The sequence below is a fragment of the Eublepharis macularius genome, chromosome 10 (assembly GCF_028583425.1).
Source record: "Eublepharis macularius isolate TG4126 chromosome 10, MPM_Emac_v1.0, whole genome shotgun sequence".
Lineage (NCBI taxonomy): Eukaryota > Metazoa > Chordata > Lepidosauria > Squamata > Eublepharidae > Eublepharis > Eublepharis macularius.
Genome location: NC_072799.1, coordinates 80804276 through 80821653, shown reverse-complemented (window position 1 = coordinate 80821653; position 17378 = coordinate 80804276). Strand labels below are relative to the sequence as shown.

The 17378-nt window shown below is 44.8% G+C and overlaps 1 protein-coding gene across 3 annotated transcripts in view; it reads right to left on the bottom strand.

Moving 5' to 3' along the window:
* FAT1 (FAT atypical cadherin 1) overlaps window positions 1-17378 on the bottom strand; it is a 167989-nt gene that overhangs the window by 101441 nt on the left and 49170 nt on the right. For all 3 annotated transcript variants that reach the window (XM_054990664.1, XM_054990662.1, XM_054990663.1), the window contains exon 3: window positions 4572-4886. In XM_054990664.1, coding sequence (XP_054846639.1) covers window positions 4572-4886 — 315 coding nt within the window. The remainder of the gene's footprint in view (window positions 1-4571; window positions 4887-17378) is intronic.

Genomic DNA, 17378 nt, shown 5'->3' with positions numbered 1-17378 from the left:
GCGTAATCCAGAACATGATGTATTTACTGCAAGTAAGGCAAGGTGGCACAAGCTTCGTTTCAAAACTTTTTCTTCCTGAACCCTTTAGGTTTAGGCCTCATTCTTTTAATGCAGCTTGAAACCCCTAACCTTTAAACAGGGCAAGGCTAACCTATTTACATTTAAAGCAGATTCAGAGGCTGCTCTGCAGGGAGTCAATCAACCCTTTTTGTTTGAGAGCTGCAATTTAATGGCTGTAGCCCCCAGGTAATTAACAAGACTCTCCTTCCCTCCACTTGAATTCAAGTGGCTCACATGGCTGAGCCATTACTATTTTGGAGCTTAAATCACAGCCATTGTCTTCCAATTTCACATGGTGCTATTATCCTAACAGCAAAAATACTGTTGAATGCTTCTCTTCTTCAAAGTTTAAGGAGACAGGAGGATAGAATTTGTTTACAATAAAGGGAGTCCCTCCCATGCCCCCCACAAAAGGACTGTCAAAAAAAATTATGAAAACTGAAAGCCAGTGAGAAATAAGGGCGGCCGGGGAGGGGGGGGGGGGTTCTGCACAGTGGTTCTGGTCCGACCTTCTGGGGCAACAAAAAACAACTCTGCTTCATCCTCTATATGACAGCCCTTCAAGTACTTGAAGATGGTTACAGAACAATCTTCCAAAAAAGCTATAAAACTGTACATGAAACACTTTAGTTTGAAAAGGAAAAAAAAGAAGAAAAAGGGTCAATCTATATGTAGATTACAGATAAGCAGCCCTGTTAACCAGGAGTCCAGTGGTAACTTAAAGATACTAGCAGATGTGTTTGCTACCCAGGACTCAAAACTGTCAGTCATTCATCTTGCTACACGATCTCAAAAGGAACACCCACCCAAGCAGGGCTTTTTTTAAGATGGAACGCAGTGGAATGGAGTTCCAGCACCTCTTGAAAATGACTGCCCTCAGCGGGGCGGAGGGCAATCTAAACTCCCCTCTGTCTGGAGATCAGGGGGCGGGGCCACCAGCCATGTGACCATTTTCTCCAAGGGCAACCCACTGAGTTCCACCACCTCTTTCCCCAGAAAAAAGCCCTGCACCCAAGCATTCAAAACGAAGACATGGAAGAACTGACAGGGGGGCACAGAAGGACCAACAAAAAAAAATGGATAGCTTGTATGCATTGCAGTATCTAAGACACAAAATGCATAGCATATTTAGCCTTAATCCACTGCTTAAAAGGAGGGCAAAGAGTTGAAGGAAACTGTCTGAAAAGCTAATGAACAGTATAAATCGTCCTTTTAGACAGACGGATTCAAGGATCAAAATGATGGAATAGACAAGTCGATAGCAACTACCAAGATTTGATGACCACCAAAGCTGCACATTTAATCTTCGCTTGGGTTTTTCCCTGCCCCCCAGGGTCTTTATCCCCATTGACAAGATTAAATCCAGGATACAAAAATGTAGGCCTGTATTAATGATACCATAAATGCTGCTGAAAGAGATACAGACTTGTAAAGTCTGCAAGCTGCTGATTGGAAAAGATCAGCATGATTTTCACCCTCTGGCCCTACGTAACCTTCATGCGGATACAAATTTCACATGGAAGTTATTATAGCAGTTCTTGATGAAGGAGCAGTTCACGGCCTCCAGAACAAATTGAAACAGAAACACACTGGACTGAGTTTTCCTCGCAACCGAGCTGACTGGTTCTAACATTTTATTTCATTCCCGCCCCACCCCGCCCAAGCAAACGCAAATGATGCGATGGCCTAGATTTACACAGTGAAGACGGACCTTACCCCCATAATCTGATAAGAGATGGGTCAGAAGTGGGTTCAACTCAGGGCTTTTTTTTCTGGGAAAAGAGGTAGTGGAATTCAGTGGGTTGCAAGCACAGGGGGCAACTCTCGGCAGGAGGGGTGCCCCTGGTACCACATGTGCGCGCACAAAGTGCACGCATGCTCCCAGGGCCAATGACGTCACTTTGGGTCAGCTGGAACAAGGGGGGAGTTTTTAAAAAGTTTAAATCGCCCTTGGCAAAAATGGTCACATGGCTGGTGGCCCTGCCCCCTGATCTCCAGACAGAGAAGAGTTTAGATTGCCCTCCGCGCCGCATCTGGAGATCAGGGGGCAGGGCCACCGGCCATGTGACCATTTTCAAGAGGTTCCGGAACTCCGTTCCACCACGTTCCAGCTGAAAAAAAGCCCTGGGAGAAAGCACTTCCACAGTACCGTCCTCCGAGCCAGCTGGGGGTTGAAACTGATTTTCAGATATCAAAAATGACAAGACAGGCAGGTGAGAAGTCATTAAGTGTTTCCTGCATGATAGAAGACTAAAAGCTTTGTAGATTCACACTGGGGGATTCCGCATGATCAATTTTGATTGGACTTTCTGAGCAGTCATGCCGCGGTGGAGTCCTACGAATCCACTTCTCCCCGATTCCACATTAGGTTTTTGTTTTGCATATTTCATCGGCTCAAAGTCCATCATGCGGAATTTTTGACAGGATAAAAATCGATTCCTCATCGCTTTTTCCGGGGGAAGTGTCGAATGATACACATCTTCATTTTTTTTTATTCCCCCCCCCCAAAAAAAACGTTGCTACACATAAACGTTGCATCAAACCAACACATTAGAAAAAAATTTCTCACAAAAAAACGTTGCTACACATAAATGTTGCATCAAATAAACATATTGGATAGGCCAGAGCACTTCCCGTCGATACTGTGGAAGAGTATTGGCTATTGACATTTGGAGGGAAAATTGTTACCAATGACCCCGCGTCTATCTTTCCCGCTTTCTTCATGAGCGGTGTGGTTTAGTGATAGGTGTTGTGTTGAGGACGGTCTCTTTCTCCCTCCATGAAATGCCTAGACCACTAGTTGAACGCTGAAGTCCCTCCATCACACTTTCACTCTACCTCAGAAGCTGTCAGCTGTCAGCGAGCAACAAGTAACAAATTTGGCGCATTGTAAAATGGACCGGTTATTGGTCAGCTGTTGTCATGTGACACAGGATATGTTTCTGCATAGACATGTAGAAACGTTGCAACGTTTTTTTTTACATTTAAAAAAAAGAAAGAGGAAAAGGGAAAGGGTAGTGGGTGTAGCTTAGAAAACATGATTGGCCAATCAAATTCGAAGGGCGAGAGAAAAGGGCAAGGGTGGGGAGAACATCGGATAAAGAATTCCGCATGATTAAAATCCCTAATCTGCTGCGAATGGACAAATAAGTCGGGGGAAAGCAGGATGGAAAAGGACAAAACGTGCAGTGGCTTTGAATCTGCTGCTAGGATTGCCTTCCCACGTGTGGAAACACAAGAAAAAATCGAGGTCATTTAGAAGCTGAAGCAGGGAAAACCACTCATGTGGAATCACCCACTATCTGTCTAGACTGGGAATCTGGGTTTTAATGTACAGAGTTGTAATGTTTAGGACACGGGAGATTCAGGTTCAAATCCCCATTCAGCTCTGAAACTCAGAGTCTGTCTACACGAGACATCTGATACTGGAAGAACACATGTTGGGAGATGCAGCATTAGCCAGGAAGGGTAGTTTAAAAAGACAGAGCCAGAGGCAGGGCAAAGGCTTTGCTGTACACTGGAGCTGTGTGAAGGGGCTGTGAAATGCCAGAAGAGAAACTTCAGCCCATGATAACCTCTCCAGGTCCAAGCCCAGCTCTTGAAGGCAGCTTCAGCCCATTTCCATTCCTGGCTGCCCTCTGGTTGGGATCCCACAGAGTTTTAGACTGAAGAGGTGAAACGGACAGAGCCTTTCAGGAGGCAAAGATGAAATTAACAAACCCTCTGAAGAGCGATCTCCACTGGCTTTGTCTTTTGAAACTATGCTTCCCAGTTAACATTGCGTCTCCCTACGCTTGACGAACACGCACCAAGGCGTCTTGTGTAGAGACATTCTCACTCAGTGCCCCTTGGTCAATACTTCACTTGCCTGACTTACTCAGCCTGATTTATCACACATGGTTGCTGTTATGGAAAATGTAGAAGATCAGTTAATAGTTACAGTGCTGGACTAGGATCTGGGAGACCCAGACCCCAATTCTCAACTCAGTCACAAAGCTTTGCCAGCAAGTCTCTCTCTCAGTCTAACCTATTTCATAGAGTTACTGTGGGGGCAAAATATAGAGAGAACTTGGTACAGCATCCTCAGCTCCTTGGGTGGGATAAAAGTGTGACCTATTCCACTGGACAATACAGATGGGAAGGTGAATTCCTCATGTTTTAAAAAAATCCCTGCCCAAGGAACACCAGCATGTTAGGGAACGAGTTTCTAGTCAAACCTCATTTTTCTAGTCTGCAGTGAGATTTTTTTGTGAGGGGCATTTAAACATGATTCTCCACATGCATTCTAAAGTAGTACAGTCCCGAGACAGCTGTAACATATAATTCAGCTCAATGTGTAAAATCAGCTCTAAAACAACAACCACCCAGGGACACCCACAGATTGCTTGTGTATGCCCAAAGCAGAACCACAGCTTCTTTACTCCTATGTTGTCTTTTCATTTCTGTTTAAAAATTGGAGAACCAGTTCATCAACGCAAAAGTGATAAAAGAAGTATCTGGTATTTACTCACCAGTTTTGGGATTCATGAAAAAGAATCCCTGTGGGTTTCCACTAGTAATCCTGTAGGTCAACTTGTCGTTAGAGCTGGAGTCTGCATCAACTGCCTCTATATGAATGACTGACACATCCTTGGGCGAATTTTCCATAACTTCTGGGTAATACACAGGCTGAATTGTCTGCGGAGCATTGTCGTTAACATCTCCAACTTCGATGTAGATTTCAATGAAGGAAGAAAGGGGCACAACACCACAGTCCGTGGCATACACAGTGAGCCAATAATGGGAAGTAGTTTCCCGATCGAGCAAATCAACGGTTTCTATTGTACCTAGAAAAGAGACAAAAAGATGATGCAGGTATTAGATCTTCATTACTAAAGCTTTAAAACAGAGGATTTGAGTTCAATGTCCCCTGAAAATGAAACACCCTCCATTTATATACTGTGTAAAAATCAGTAACAGGTGCTTAGTAATTACAGACCGCAAGTAAAATTAGAGATGCTATGAGGAAAAGTCCCCCCAAAGTATCCAGAACTGTGGCCAGGACAACGAAACATCCAGCTAAAGAACTCTCCAAACTATACTGGCTTGGTCGGTGCATACATCAGAATGAGCAGTGGATGAGGTGAGAGAATGGATTACAGGTGGGGAAATCACAATTCTGAATGTTTCTCTGCAGTAAAATCCGTTCACAAATAGTCAACCAGCACATCAGGGGAAGAGCTAAAACAGTCATCTCTACTGTCTACCGGGGAGGATTTTTAACAGGTACAAAAAGAGTAATATAAGTACTTAGAATTAAGATTGAGCAATACTATGCAAGCAAATTTATGGATATACTGAAGTGAGCTAGTGGAGTGGGTAATATGCGTAAATATCGGGTATTGTCCAACCAGCATTGGGCCAATGCAGTGTTTCCACAGCACAAAGATTTCAACTCGTGAAGCATGACTTTCGCAGCTTCTCCTTCCCGTGGCTGCCCAAAATGCCCAATAGAATTTCCCCCTTGTGGACAAGGGGATGCCCAGAAGAGGATTGGGGGCATTTCTGAGCTGCCACAGGAAAGACAGCCAAGAAAGTCACACTCAGTGGACAGAAGTCCTTGTGCCTGTGGAAATATTGTCTGATCAATTTCTACCTAACTTCCAAGCCATGTTAGATGACACATATTGACTATAAAACTTACACAGTCTTCAAGTGCAAAACAAGCATACTGACAGGCCAATATGTAAGACACCACACTGATTGCTGGATAGTCAACATACTCCATATCACTCGGAGCTGGCAATATATAAAAGATTATTGCTGAGGTTCATTTGTGCATGGTTTCCATGACGTTCAGTGAATGCAAACAATGGACACTTTTCTACTTTGTCCAATTCTATTACATACGCAAACATTTTCAAATAGAATTCTAATAACATTATGCATTAGAAATGGCCACGAACGACAAAAAAACTGAACCATGCAGTTTGTGGTTTGTGGGTTTTCACAAACCAGGAACCACGAACTCCCACGAAGCGGGGCAAGTTTGTGAACCAGTTTGTGGTTCGTGGGGTTTAAATGCCCCTTTCCAGCTTTTGATTGTTTAAATGGCATTTGATTGTTTAAAGGGCCCTTTCATGCCGCTTGCAAGCCCCAGCCCCAGCCCCACACTTACCTTGATTCATGGCTCCGGCTGCCCTGCAGGCCCGTGGCCTCCTCCTGCGAGGGGCAAGAAGGCCGTTTTTGGCCTCTGCTGCTGCACGGGCCCGTGAAGTGACAGAGGAGGCTGTAAACAGCCTTTTCACCCCTCAAATGGCCACCGCGGCAGCCATTTGAAGAGCAGGAAGGCTGTTTTTTGCCTCCTTCAATGTCACGGCCATTTGAGGGGCAGGAAGGCCATTTTTGGCCTCCTCTGCTGCTCTGAGGGCCTGCGCAGTGGCGGAGGAGGCTGAAAATGGCCTTCCCACCCCAGCGGGAGGAGGGGGAGGACGCTGCGGCCACGGAGCCACCAGACAAGGTAAGTGTGGGGCTGGGGGGGGATGAGGGGCTGGAGTGGAGGGCTGGGGCATTTAAAGGGCCCTGCTGCTTGCAAGCGGCAGGTCCCTTTAAACTATCAGCTGCCAGGCGGCAAGGGGGGAATCCCCCCTGCCACTTGATAGTTTAAAGGGACCTCTGCTTGCAAGCGGCAGGAAATATTTAAATGGCCGTTTCCTCGGGGAAATGGCCATTTAAACTGCTTTTAATACGAACCAAACGAACCAGTAGACCAGTTCGTGGAGATTCTTGGAAACGAGCTTCCATGAACTTGTGAACCACGAACTGGGCTGGTTTGTGGGTTTTTCGGGGTCATATTCAGGTTCATGCCCATCTCTATTATGCATATTAGTCCTAATTGCGATCACTCCATTTGCTATCCATCAGTTACTGGATTCAATTCAAGGTATTGGTCATCGTATATAAAGCCCTTCATACTCCTGAAAACACCTATCTGAGGGACCACCTCTCCCGCTATGCTCACTATGACAGCTTCACTCCCCTGAGCCTTCTGCGGGTACCACCCTGAAAACAGACAAGATCAGCAACTGGCCATATAAATGCATTTTCTGTTGTGGCCCCCATCTTATGAAGTCACCTGCCTGATGAAATAAGGAAGGCTTCCGCTCTTGTAGCCGTCTGTAAACTATGGAAACTGAATTATTCAGGAGGGTATTATTTTTACAAAACAGGGCTTTATTATAATGGAACGGTACAGGAAGATGTTTTAATGAAGGTAAAGGGACTATGTCTAATACATACCATCTGTTGCTGCATGCATTATCCTATTATGTAATTTCTGCATCATTTAATATGCTGAATTAACACTTATGTTTTGTTTCAGTTTTGTTCCAGATTTTGACTTGATCTTAATTTCTGAAATCCTAAAACTATTACACTGCTTATTGGATTGCCCTACCTACTGTGATAGGTAATCCACCTTGAGTCACAATGAGAAAGGCAGACTATCAGTAGCATAAATTAGTAAGTAAAGTAAATAAACATCATCAAGCAAAACCTAGTCCAAATTTATAGAGAATGAAAATATAATTCCTTCTCAAATTTATTTATTTGATTTCTAGCCCGCCCTCCCCACAAGTGGGCTCAGAGCAGGTTACAGCAATAATAAAAATACAAGGAATAAAACAATAAAATCAGAAGTCTTAAAAGAGCATAACTTTCAGTAATTGAGAATCTCAACAGATATAAATTTCGACATCCCAAGATGGGGTCCCCTTCACTCATCCCTGCCCACTAGACATAAAAAAGGGGGAGTTGCGAGTTGATATCACTCTGTAACATCGTGTGTGGGGGGGGGCAGATGACTATGTAGCCCCTCTGCTGGCAGGAGACCAGTAGGGAGGCTCATTTGATGGACCCAATACTGGCCTCAACTATATGCCTGGTGGAACATCTCTGTCTTGCAGGCCAGCCAAAAAGATACAAGATCTTGGCGGGCCCAAGTATCCTCTGACAGAGAGTTCCACCAGGACTGAAAATGCCCTGGCCCTGGTTCAAGCCATCTGAGCCTCCCTGGGGCCAGGGACCACCAGTAGAGTTTACCCGCTGAACTAAGCGCTCTCCGGGGTACATACAGGGAGAGGCAGTCAAAGAATCAGAGTTGGAAGGGGACATACAGAACTTCTAGTCTATCCCCCTGCCCAATGCAGGATGAGCCTAAAGCATCCCTGACAAATATTCATCCAGCCTCTTCTTGAAAACTGTCAGTGAATGGGAGTTCATCACCTCCCCAGGCAGCTGATTCTACCTTTGAACTACTCTGACCGTAAAAAAGGTTTTCCTAATATCCAGCCGGTACTTTTCTGCATGTAATTTAAGCCCATTGCTTCGGGTCCTGCTCTCTGCTGCCGACTGGAGCAGCTCCTTGCCCTCCTCCAAATGACAGCCTTTCAAATATTTAAAGAGAGCAATCATGTCCCCCCTCAACCTCCTCTTCTCCAAACTAAACATTCCCAAGGCCCTCAGCCTTACAGAAATTCTAGTAACAATCCCAGTCCATTTAGGGCTTTATAGGTTAAAACCAACACCTTGAACATGACCTGGAACTCCATGGGGAGCCCGTGTAGCTGCTGCAAGACGGGCGTGACGTGTGCCCTGTATGGGGTATCCATCAAGACACGTGCAGCAGCCAGACTGGAATGGGTCCAGGATCGAAGCATCTTCCAGAAAAACCTGCAGCTGTTCCTCCACCACCCGCTCAATTACCTTACCCAGAAACAGGAGGTTCAAAACTGGGTGGTAACTGGATGGGTCAGTGGGGTCCAAAGATGTTTTTTTCCAGAGAGGCCTCACTACAGTCCCGGGAAAACCCCTGGAGCTCAGCGGTAAGTTAATAATAGCCACCAGAGGAGCCCTCAGCCCATCCGTGCTGGCTTTTACCAGCCATGAAGGCAGGGGTCCAGGGAGCATGTAGTGGTCCTCACCAGCTGCAGGATCCTGTCAACCTCTTCCTGGGAGACCAGACTGAAGTGATCTAAGGGGTCTTCAGTTCCCCCACTGTGTCAACCATGGCTGACAGTTCATGGCGGAGGGACAAAATTTTATCTGAAAAAAGCTCCGAAAAATCCTCACAGCTAATGGCCAGATTTCTAATTTATAATGATTACATAATCATTATCAGTATTTGTTCCAAAATGTCTGTAAAATTATGAATTGAATTCCACAGCTCCCTTCCCCTGTTGGATCCTACAAGTTCCTTCTACAAGGTTTTCTTCTGACAAAGAAAGAATTCCTGCAGTGGATCAACTGCTAGAGACAGTTCCCGGTAGAAAAGAGTCCAGCTTAGTGTGAGTTGTAGGATCCAACCCATTTAGGCAAAAAAAATCATTCTCATCCCTTGCAAGAAATCATTGGACAGTTTCAGATCATACTTTCTATAAAAAACAATGTGGTAGTTCTTCAACAAAGCTAATCTCTGATGCCATTGCTGATTAATTTTGAGCCGTTAAAACAGCTTTATACTCAACTTTCAGTGCAATCCTATGCAGAGTTACTCCAGACTAAGCCCACTGAAATCAGTAGGCTTGGGCTGGAGTAATTCAGCATAAAATTGCACTGTTTGTATGGCAATTATTCTAGAGGGGCAACTGTATTAGCGCATCACTGCGAAAATAAACAAGAGTCTGGTGGCACTGATAATGAGAAAATAAAAATCACTTTTAAACTGCTGCAAGACTCCCTATTTTCAATTTCTAATATTGCAATCAGAATTTACCAACTACCACCAGATGTCACTGTAGAAGCTGGTTTTTAAAAGCAGCATAGCTCAGACAAAATGAAAAGCAAGCAAGTGCTAGATTTTAACGTTCAAAATCATATTCTGTACACATACTAATCCAACCACATCATTTGCCCTTCAAACAACAAATGGTTATATAGTTCTGTTCTGTTGCAGAGAAATCTGCCAACGCCTGTAAAACATAGCAAAGCCAGATTATTAAATTTAAAGTAAGTTGTGATTTTATGTTTGTGAACCTCTTCAACTTAATGGCAGCCCATTACTGAACAGCAATTTTTTTCACACGCACATTACGATCACACACCATTCCTGTGCCACTGATGCAACTTTATGCTGCTGGGTTTTATTCCTGCTTTTATAGTGCTAAGCTCTGCAGTAATCACTAATGCATTCTCAAAGAACAGGAGTTTTCAGGACAGTCTAGGGTTACTAGATGACTCCCCCCACCCCCTTCCTGTGCATCATTTGGTGCTGATCCAGTGATCCAGGCATGAGAAGCAGTGAGAGAGAGAGAGAGAGAGAGAGAGAGAGAGAGACAGAACACCCTCTGGGAGCAAAACAACAGCTTGGATGGCACAGCTATATTCTGGTTTATCATGGACTGTCGACCAACAGTAGGCAGAGAGCGGAACCACAAGTGGCAAAAGGCACAGATTGGACACTTGTCTGCTTCCCTCAAGTTTTGATGGGAAATGTAGGCAGCTTGGCGGAATGTTGGACAAGTGACAGTTGAAAAGTCCATTGGACAGCAGTCGGAGAGCCAAGCTGCGAGACCAGGATGCCTACATTTCCCATCAAAACTTGAGGAAAGCTGACAAGTGCCCAATCTGTGCCTTTTGTCACTTGTAGTTCCTCTCAGAGTGACTTTGGGGGTATGTGTGGCATTTCACACCTTATTTAAAGTAGACCAGAAGGCCAGTCAGGGAGGAGATGCTTTGGATCCCAACCAGTTTGGTGTAGTGGTTAAGAGCAGCAGGACTCTAATCTGGAGAACCGGGTTTGATTCCCCACTCCTTCACTTGAAGCCAGCTGGGTGACCTTGGGTCAGTCGCAGCTTCTCAGAGCTCTCTCAGCCCCACCCTCCTCACAGGGTGATTGTTGTGAGGATAATAATAACATACTTTGTAAACCACTCTGAGTGGGCATTAAGTGGTTCTGAAGAGCGGCATATAAATCAAATGTTGTTGTTGTTATCATTACCTTTGTCAAGGACCAGAGATCGGAGAACTGTGTACAGCAGTGGCTGGAGTGACAGACTTGGATCTGGGCAATCCAAGTTCGATTCCCCACTCTGCCAAGGAAATTTTGGCCAGTCACACATTCTCAGCCTAACCTAATTCATAGGGTTTGTTATGAGAGGAAACCATGGAGGAGAAGAGAACAATGTAAGCCACTTTGGGTTTCCATTGGGGAGAAAAGTGGGGTATAAATAAATAAATAAATAAATAAATAAATAAATAAAGACAGACAGACAGACAGACAGAAACAGAGATAGAGTCTGGTGAAGAATCTTTTCTCCAGTTCTGAAGCCTTGGGTACCCTCCAAGGGGCTGGACCCCACTAAGGACCTAACTAAACTCAGCCAGTTTTGTCTGAACAAATGTAGTGTCTTGGACGCTATATGGGCTCACGAATGTCCGAGCTATCTTCTGGGTAGTGCCTATAATAGCACTAAACCAAGAGTCCTTTCCCCATGACTCCCTGATACCTTCAAGAAACAACCTGACTGAGAGTTCTGCTTATGAATGCTTTAAATAACTAAATACTTCATTTGTAATCCAGTTTTCTTAAGACTCACTGGAATCTTGCACAGGAAATGAAACTGACTAGTCTCAAGTCTTTTGGAAAAGCTTCTGCTCAATTTCTTTTCTGCACCCACAGGCAGCCAGTCTTAAGAACTTGGGACAACTTGCGACAGCCTTGATCTCTCACAGTCAGGTGAAGACTCCACTTCCCCAGGTGATATCTGACGCAGTCGAATGATAATGAGTGGGAAAGTCGGATGCGACGAGACTTGCTTACATAGTTGCAATATTTGCACACATACACAACCCGCCTCCACGCACACACACACAAACCCCTCACAGCCAAACAGAACGGCATGGCAGAAAAGCAGCTTCCACAGATCTGAGAGAGTGGGTGAGAGATGATGAAATTCACTAAGGGCTCGGGTATACTTTGCATTAAAACATGCCAGTTTTCGTATCTGTGCCAATCTCTTCTTTGCGGGCCAACCCTCCCTACAACAAGATTACATTCCCCCTGTTGTTAGGTGTGGACCGGATATTGAACCAGAATGCACAAGATTATCATTAGAAGAATAAAGTGAGTGTAAGACCACACCTTGAACTTGTGAGCAGAATAAGCCCTGCAGACTTGGGCACAAACAGGCTGCAGGAATATGCTTATTTACAAGACTAAGGAAGCAAGACACATGGAGGGATTAGTCTCAGGAAAGCGTTCTTCGTAGAGCAGCGTAAGTTGGCAATCACAAGTAGGGAGTCAGCCCCATTGAGACCAATGGGACTTACTTCTGAATAAACATGCTTAGGATTGTAGTTTAAGAAGCTAATACACAATCATGGGAGCATGCGCTGAAATGTTCGTCTGTGTTGCAATGTATTTTCCAATGTTTTTCAAGCTTTTCGACAGCCCATTGTTTGAAATGCTTTGAAAAGACACATTCCTTGTCAGTGAGGTATACGATGTGTTAGCAGAGGGCCAGGGCAGATTCATTTCTACCCTCTTACCCTGTTATTGGGTTCCGAAGCTGATGCAGCAGCCTGTAATTAGCTACCTAAATGGAGTGTCTGTGGAGACAGGGCATAGCGTGGGAAGGCGATTAAAGAGTGATTTTTCTGCTCTGTAAACTCTACGCTATTGAGAGAGCTGCAGCTGCACATATTTCATCGGACCCGATCCTTTCATGGCATGCACTTGACTCCAAACTAATTCACATCTTCCTGATGAATGTTTGCATTGAGGCAATGATACAACCACTGATGGAGGCGGTACACACTGATCCACGCAACCGAATGTGTCCATGCATCTGCAGCAAGAAGATTGAAGAATGGGAACCCTTTGCTCACAGCCTCTTTTTTTCTATGAACAGCTATCTGCTCACGGAAAATTGGTTGGTTGTCTGACTCGTGCCCAACAAGCAGTCAGAAAAGGCAATTTTAAATGCTTAAGTGTATCCTGTATTTGAGGGTTTGGGGAATGTGTGCAAAAATCACATGTTCTGCTTAAGGCAAAGAAGAAAGATGATGAGAGTAAGGAAAAACAAAGCTGCGGGGCATGGGCTGGTTGTATGAATTTGGCTACTGCCATCAGATTATGCCCATCCAGTTTCTCAGCAGCTGTTATCTCAAAAGTGACAAGTCAGTGTTAAAATGGCCCTGTTTTTCCATGACTTGTAGGTGGGCAGACACTGAGTGTAATTAAAATACCCTCCTGTTAAATTTTACGGATTCCTCCATTATTACAGTTTAAGGAGGGATGCTGGCGTGTAAAAACCATCTCTTTGTTTCTTTAAAAAATCTTTGCCAGGATCCTGCCATCTTTTTACACTTGGCACACTTAGTCTAATCATTTGTTACTTGTTTATGTTGCTGCTCCAGATTACTAAAAAAGGCCTGCATGAAAAGTAAAACACAAAATCAATAGCAGGCCCAGCCCTTCAAGATATTCCATAGATTCTCTCTGAATTTTCACTTTCCGTTTTGCAAAAAAAGGAAGGCTCTAGCTTTATTTGTGGAACTATAAGGAAAAACATGCAGAGGATAACTAACTAATTAAACTTGCACACAATTTTTAGTGGTACAAAGGTACTGGAAAACACCAGATTCTTATTTTTTAACATTTATAATATTACTTCATATTTAATACCATTAACTAACTTTAAACATATCGCACAATGTGTGTTTATATTTTGGCTGTTCTGTGGCAGTCCCTGACCCTTAGGCCTATTAACAATAAAATTTCTGGCTGTGGGCCTACCTCCAGATGAAAAACACCCCATTCATCATCTTGTCTTATTATCGTGTTGGTCCTAAAGAACAGATGCAAGTTCTTCGGGGTGGGGAGTAGAAGTCATAAATCAGTTGTTAGGAATGCATTTAATTTTACTTTGAAATCAATCAGATTCAGGCCTGCTCAATTATAAGCCTCAGAGGGGTAACATTTGTTGAAAAAAAAAATCCTGAAAAGCAGTCCTTTCATATAAGCTATTCCTGCTTACCTACTGAAGATCTAAGGGCTTGTTGTGAGGTAGGGCCTAGCAGAAGAAGGAATGCAGAAGGAACATACAAATCCAGAGAACCACAGATTATACACAAGTAGATCGCACACTGGAGAGTAGCTGGGAAGGAACCTTGTTCAGTAGCCTGTAGAATTGGACTGCTTGGTCTGATTCACTTAAAACTTGGGGGGGGGGGGGTGTCTTGAAAGGCTGTCCTCACTCCACGGCAATTTTGGAGTCATTTCCTCAAAAAAAGAGCCCCTCCACTCCCCTGGAAAGATTCCCCCATAAGGAATAATTGACCCAGTTAATTCTGAATATTTTTGGAACTCATAGGGAACACCAGTATCAGTATATCCAAAAGTCCCGGATTTGACTGGGATTCACATACAGGGCCAGCACCACCGTTGAGGCGGGGCCCGCGGGGCTGGAGGGGGCACCGGAGGGGGTGCCGGGGGCAGAGGCGCACCCTGCGCCGCTGCCAGCCAGCCCTGCGCCGCCGCTGCCACACGCCCCCAGGCAGGTGCAGCAGCTGCGGGCCAGGGACAGCAGGCGGCCAGGGCAGCGTGCAGAGTGTGAGCAGCCTCCACACGCCACTGCAGCCACCCACCAACCAATGGCCCCGGCAGCACTGTGCGACGATGTCATCATGTGATGACATCATAATGCAGTCTGGGGGCGCGCGCACTGTGCGCACGTGTGAGGATGGCCTCAGGCGCCAGTAACCCTGGTGCCAGGGCTGTTCACCTATACCTGAAAACTACCTATATGGATTTTTTCGGGTATAATTTTGGACTGGATATATCATATCACCAACCCCTAGCCAGATGGAAATCAAGACTCAAGTCTCTATTTAGTCATGGTTAACTGGGTGACCTTGGCACAGTCAGATTAATGAACCTCACAAGATAGTAAAGAGTCCAGTAGCACCTTTAACCAATTAATTGTAGCATAAGCTTTCAAGAGCCACAGTTCTCTTTGTCAGATACATGATGAAGAACTGTGGTTCTCGAAACCTTATGCTACAAAAAAGTTGGTTAGTCTTAAAGGTGCTACTGGACTCTTTACTATTTTGTGACTACAGACTAACACAGCTAACTCCTCTGGATCTAGAACCTCACAAGGTTTGTTTTGAGGATAAAACAGACACGGAGGTAGGGTGGCCAGGTTCCTATGCCCTCCGGGTGGGAAGGAGGGACCTGGCACTTGTCTTGGGGCTAAATCCTGTACGTGCGCTCCCAACACCAATGCGAGGACATTACCTCCAAAAAGTGACATCATTGCACCAGCAATGGGCTTCTTCCCATGCTTTGCACGAGGCCAGTTTAGCCCTTTTGGGTGCCAAAACTGGTCCCTGCAAAGTGCAGGAGCATCTCTGCTATTGGGCATAATGATGTCAACTGAGGAAGTGATATCATTGCGCCCACTGGGGAACACGCCCACGGTGTGAAGCTTTCTTGGGAGGCTCCTTGTCTTCCAGACCCATTCCCCACGCCTCCCCCCTCCCCACCAGCCATGTAAGCAGTGGGGCAGAGGCTGGGAGCGGCGGATCTCCTGCCCTCAGTGGGAACAGACAGCTCTACATGGAGCGGTACAACAGGTTATAAACTATCTAGTTCAATCCCCTTACTTGCTGGAGCCTCTGTCTCTTGTGTCTTTTGTTCATGCAAGTCCTACGATCATCAACGTAGCCTTTTTTTGTTGTTGTCAATGGGGACTGTGGTCAATGGGGATTCCCCTTTTCCTTATTTATCAGCTGAAAAGCTGATCAAGTCCAACCCAAGGTAAACCACTAGGGACCCCTTTCCCCCAAAGGGAGCGAGAGATCCCGCACTCCCAGCTGCCACCCCTTGCAACCACTCACTGGCCAGCAGATGAAAAGGCGTGGGGAATGGGTCCAGGAGTGCCTCAGCTGCTCCTGCGCACTCCCGAGCACTTCCTTGTCACACCGGGAATGACGTCATTCCCGGCGCGACAAGGAAGTGAAGGCCCCTTTGTGAGGCTGATTTGATAAACAGGGTTCAATTTTTATCAAATCAGCTCTGCACGGGGGCGGGGGGGGGGCGCTTCACTTTCTGGTTGTACCGTGAATAATGTCAACACCCCCCGTCCCCTGGTTTGGGCTAAATCACTCCCAGATTTCCAGGGAGGAAGGGTAGGATAAAAATGTAATAAAACAAGCAAACAAACACTCTAAACGCGGGAAACCACCTCATACCTGAAGTAAATATATGAATGAAAAATGTATAGCCATAGATTTTTTAACCTCATCTTTCTTCACACCAGCAACTCAGCTGTCTCATCCTGCCCCTCTTCTCCATGTGTGGAATACACACATCCTTTTTAAACCAGGCTAAACAAGTCAATTTACTGGAGCCTCCCCTCGTGAGCGAGACTCTGTTCCTGTGATCATGCTCTTTGCACTTGTTCCAGCTTGACTGCACTTGTTAATGATTACCACGAGGAAGGCAGAGCTGGCCGGGCCTCAGAGCCCAAAAGGGCTCATTCATCCATTCTTTCATGGTAAAGAACATCACAAACTGTTAAGCGAATGTTTTCTCTTTTGAACGTTTCCGTTCATAAATCTGATTTGGAGGCAGACGAGTCATTATTTGAGTAAAGCTGAGGAATGTTATTTCACTAGGACATTTTAGCATCTCTAGGATTTTGATATCCCCTCATTTAAAAAAAATATATAAGAATAAAATACAAACCAAAGTCATCTATGAAGGTTTCACAAAAGTAAAAATAGCATACAGGATAACATAGCTTTTGGGAAAAAAAATCAAAACAAAGAACCTGCAGCAAATGAAAATTGTTTTCCATTAACAAAAGTGTGTTGAAAAGCTTTTTGTTCTAGCATATGGGCACTACTAAAAAGAAGCAGAGGCCTAAGTTAAGCTAGAGAAAACCCCTCACCATCAGCCCTCTCAATTTTTGTGTAATCAAAATCAGTTAACCAATCTTGGGTTTTCTGCCAGAGTGAAAGGGGAAAAGAGATTTGGGTATAAAATACGTATTTTTTTTGGTAAATATTTAAGAGAGGCACGCACTTTTAAAAAAGAAAATGGGATTTCTGAAAGTTATCCAAGGCCGAACTGCCTGCATGCTTATTGAAATATATTGATAAAAGATTTTCAGCATGAAATGCTGGGTATTTTTTCAACCCTTTCAAGATACAAAGGTTTAAAAGCTACGAGGCAAACTTTGCCATTAACACGGTTGACTGATGTATGTTGGGTTCTGAAGCTGCCTTATATTGAATCAAACCCTTGGTCTACCAAAGTCAACATTGTCTGCTCT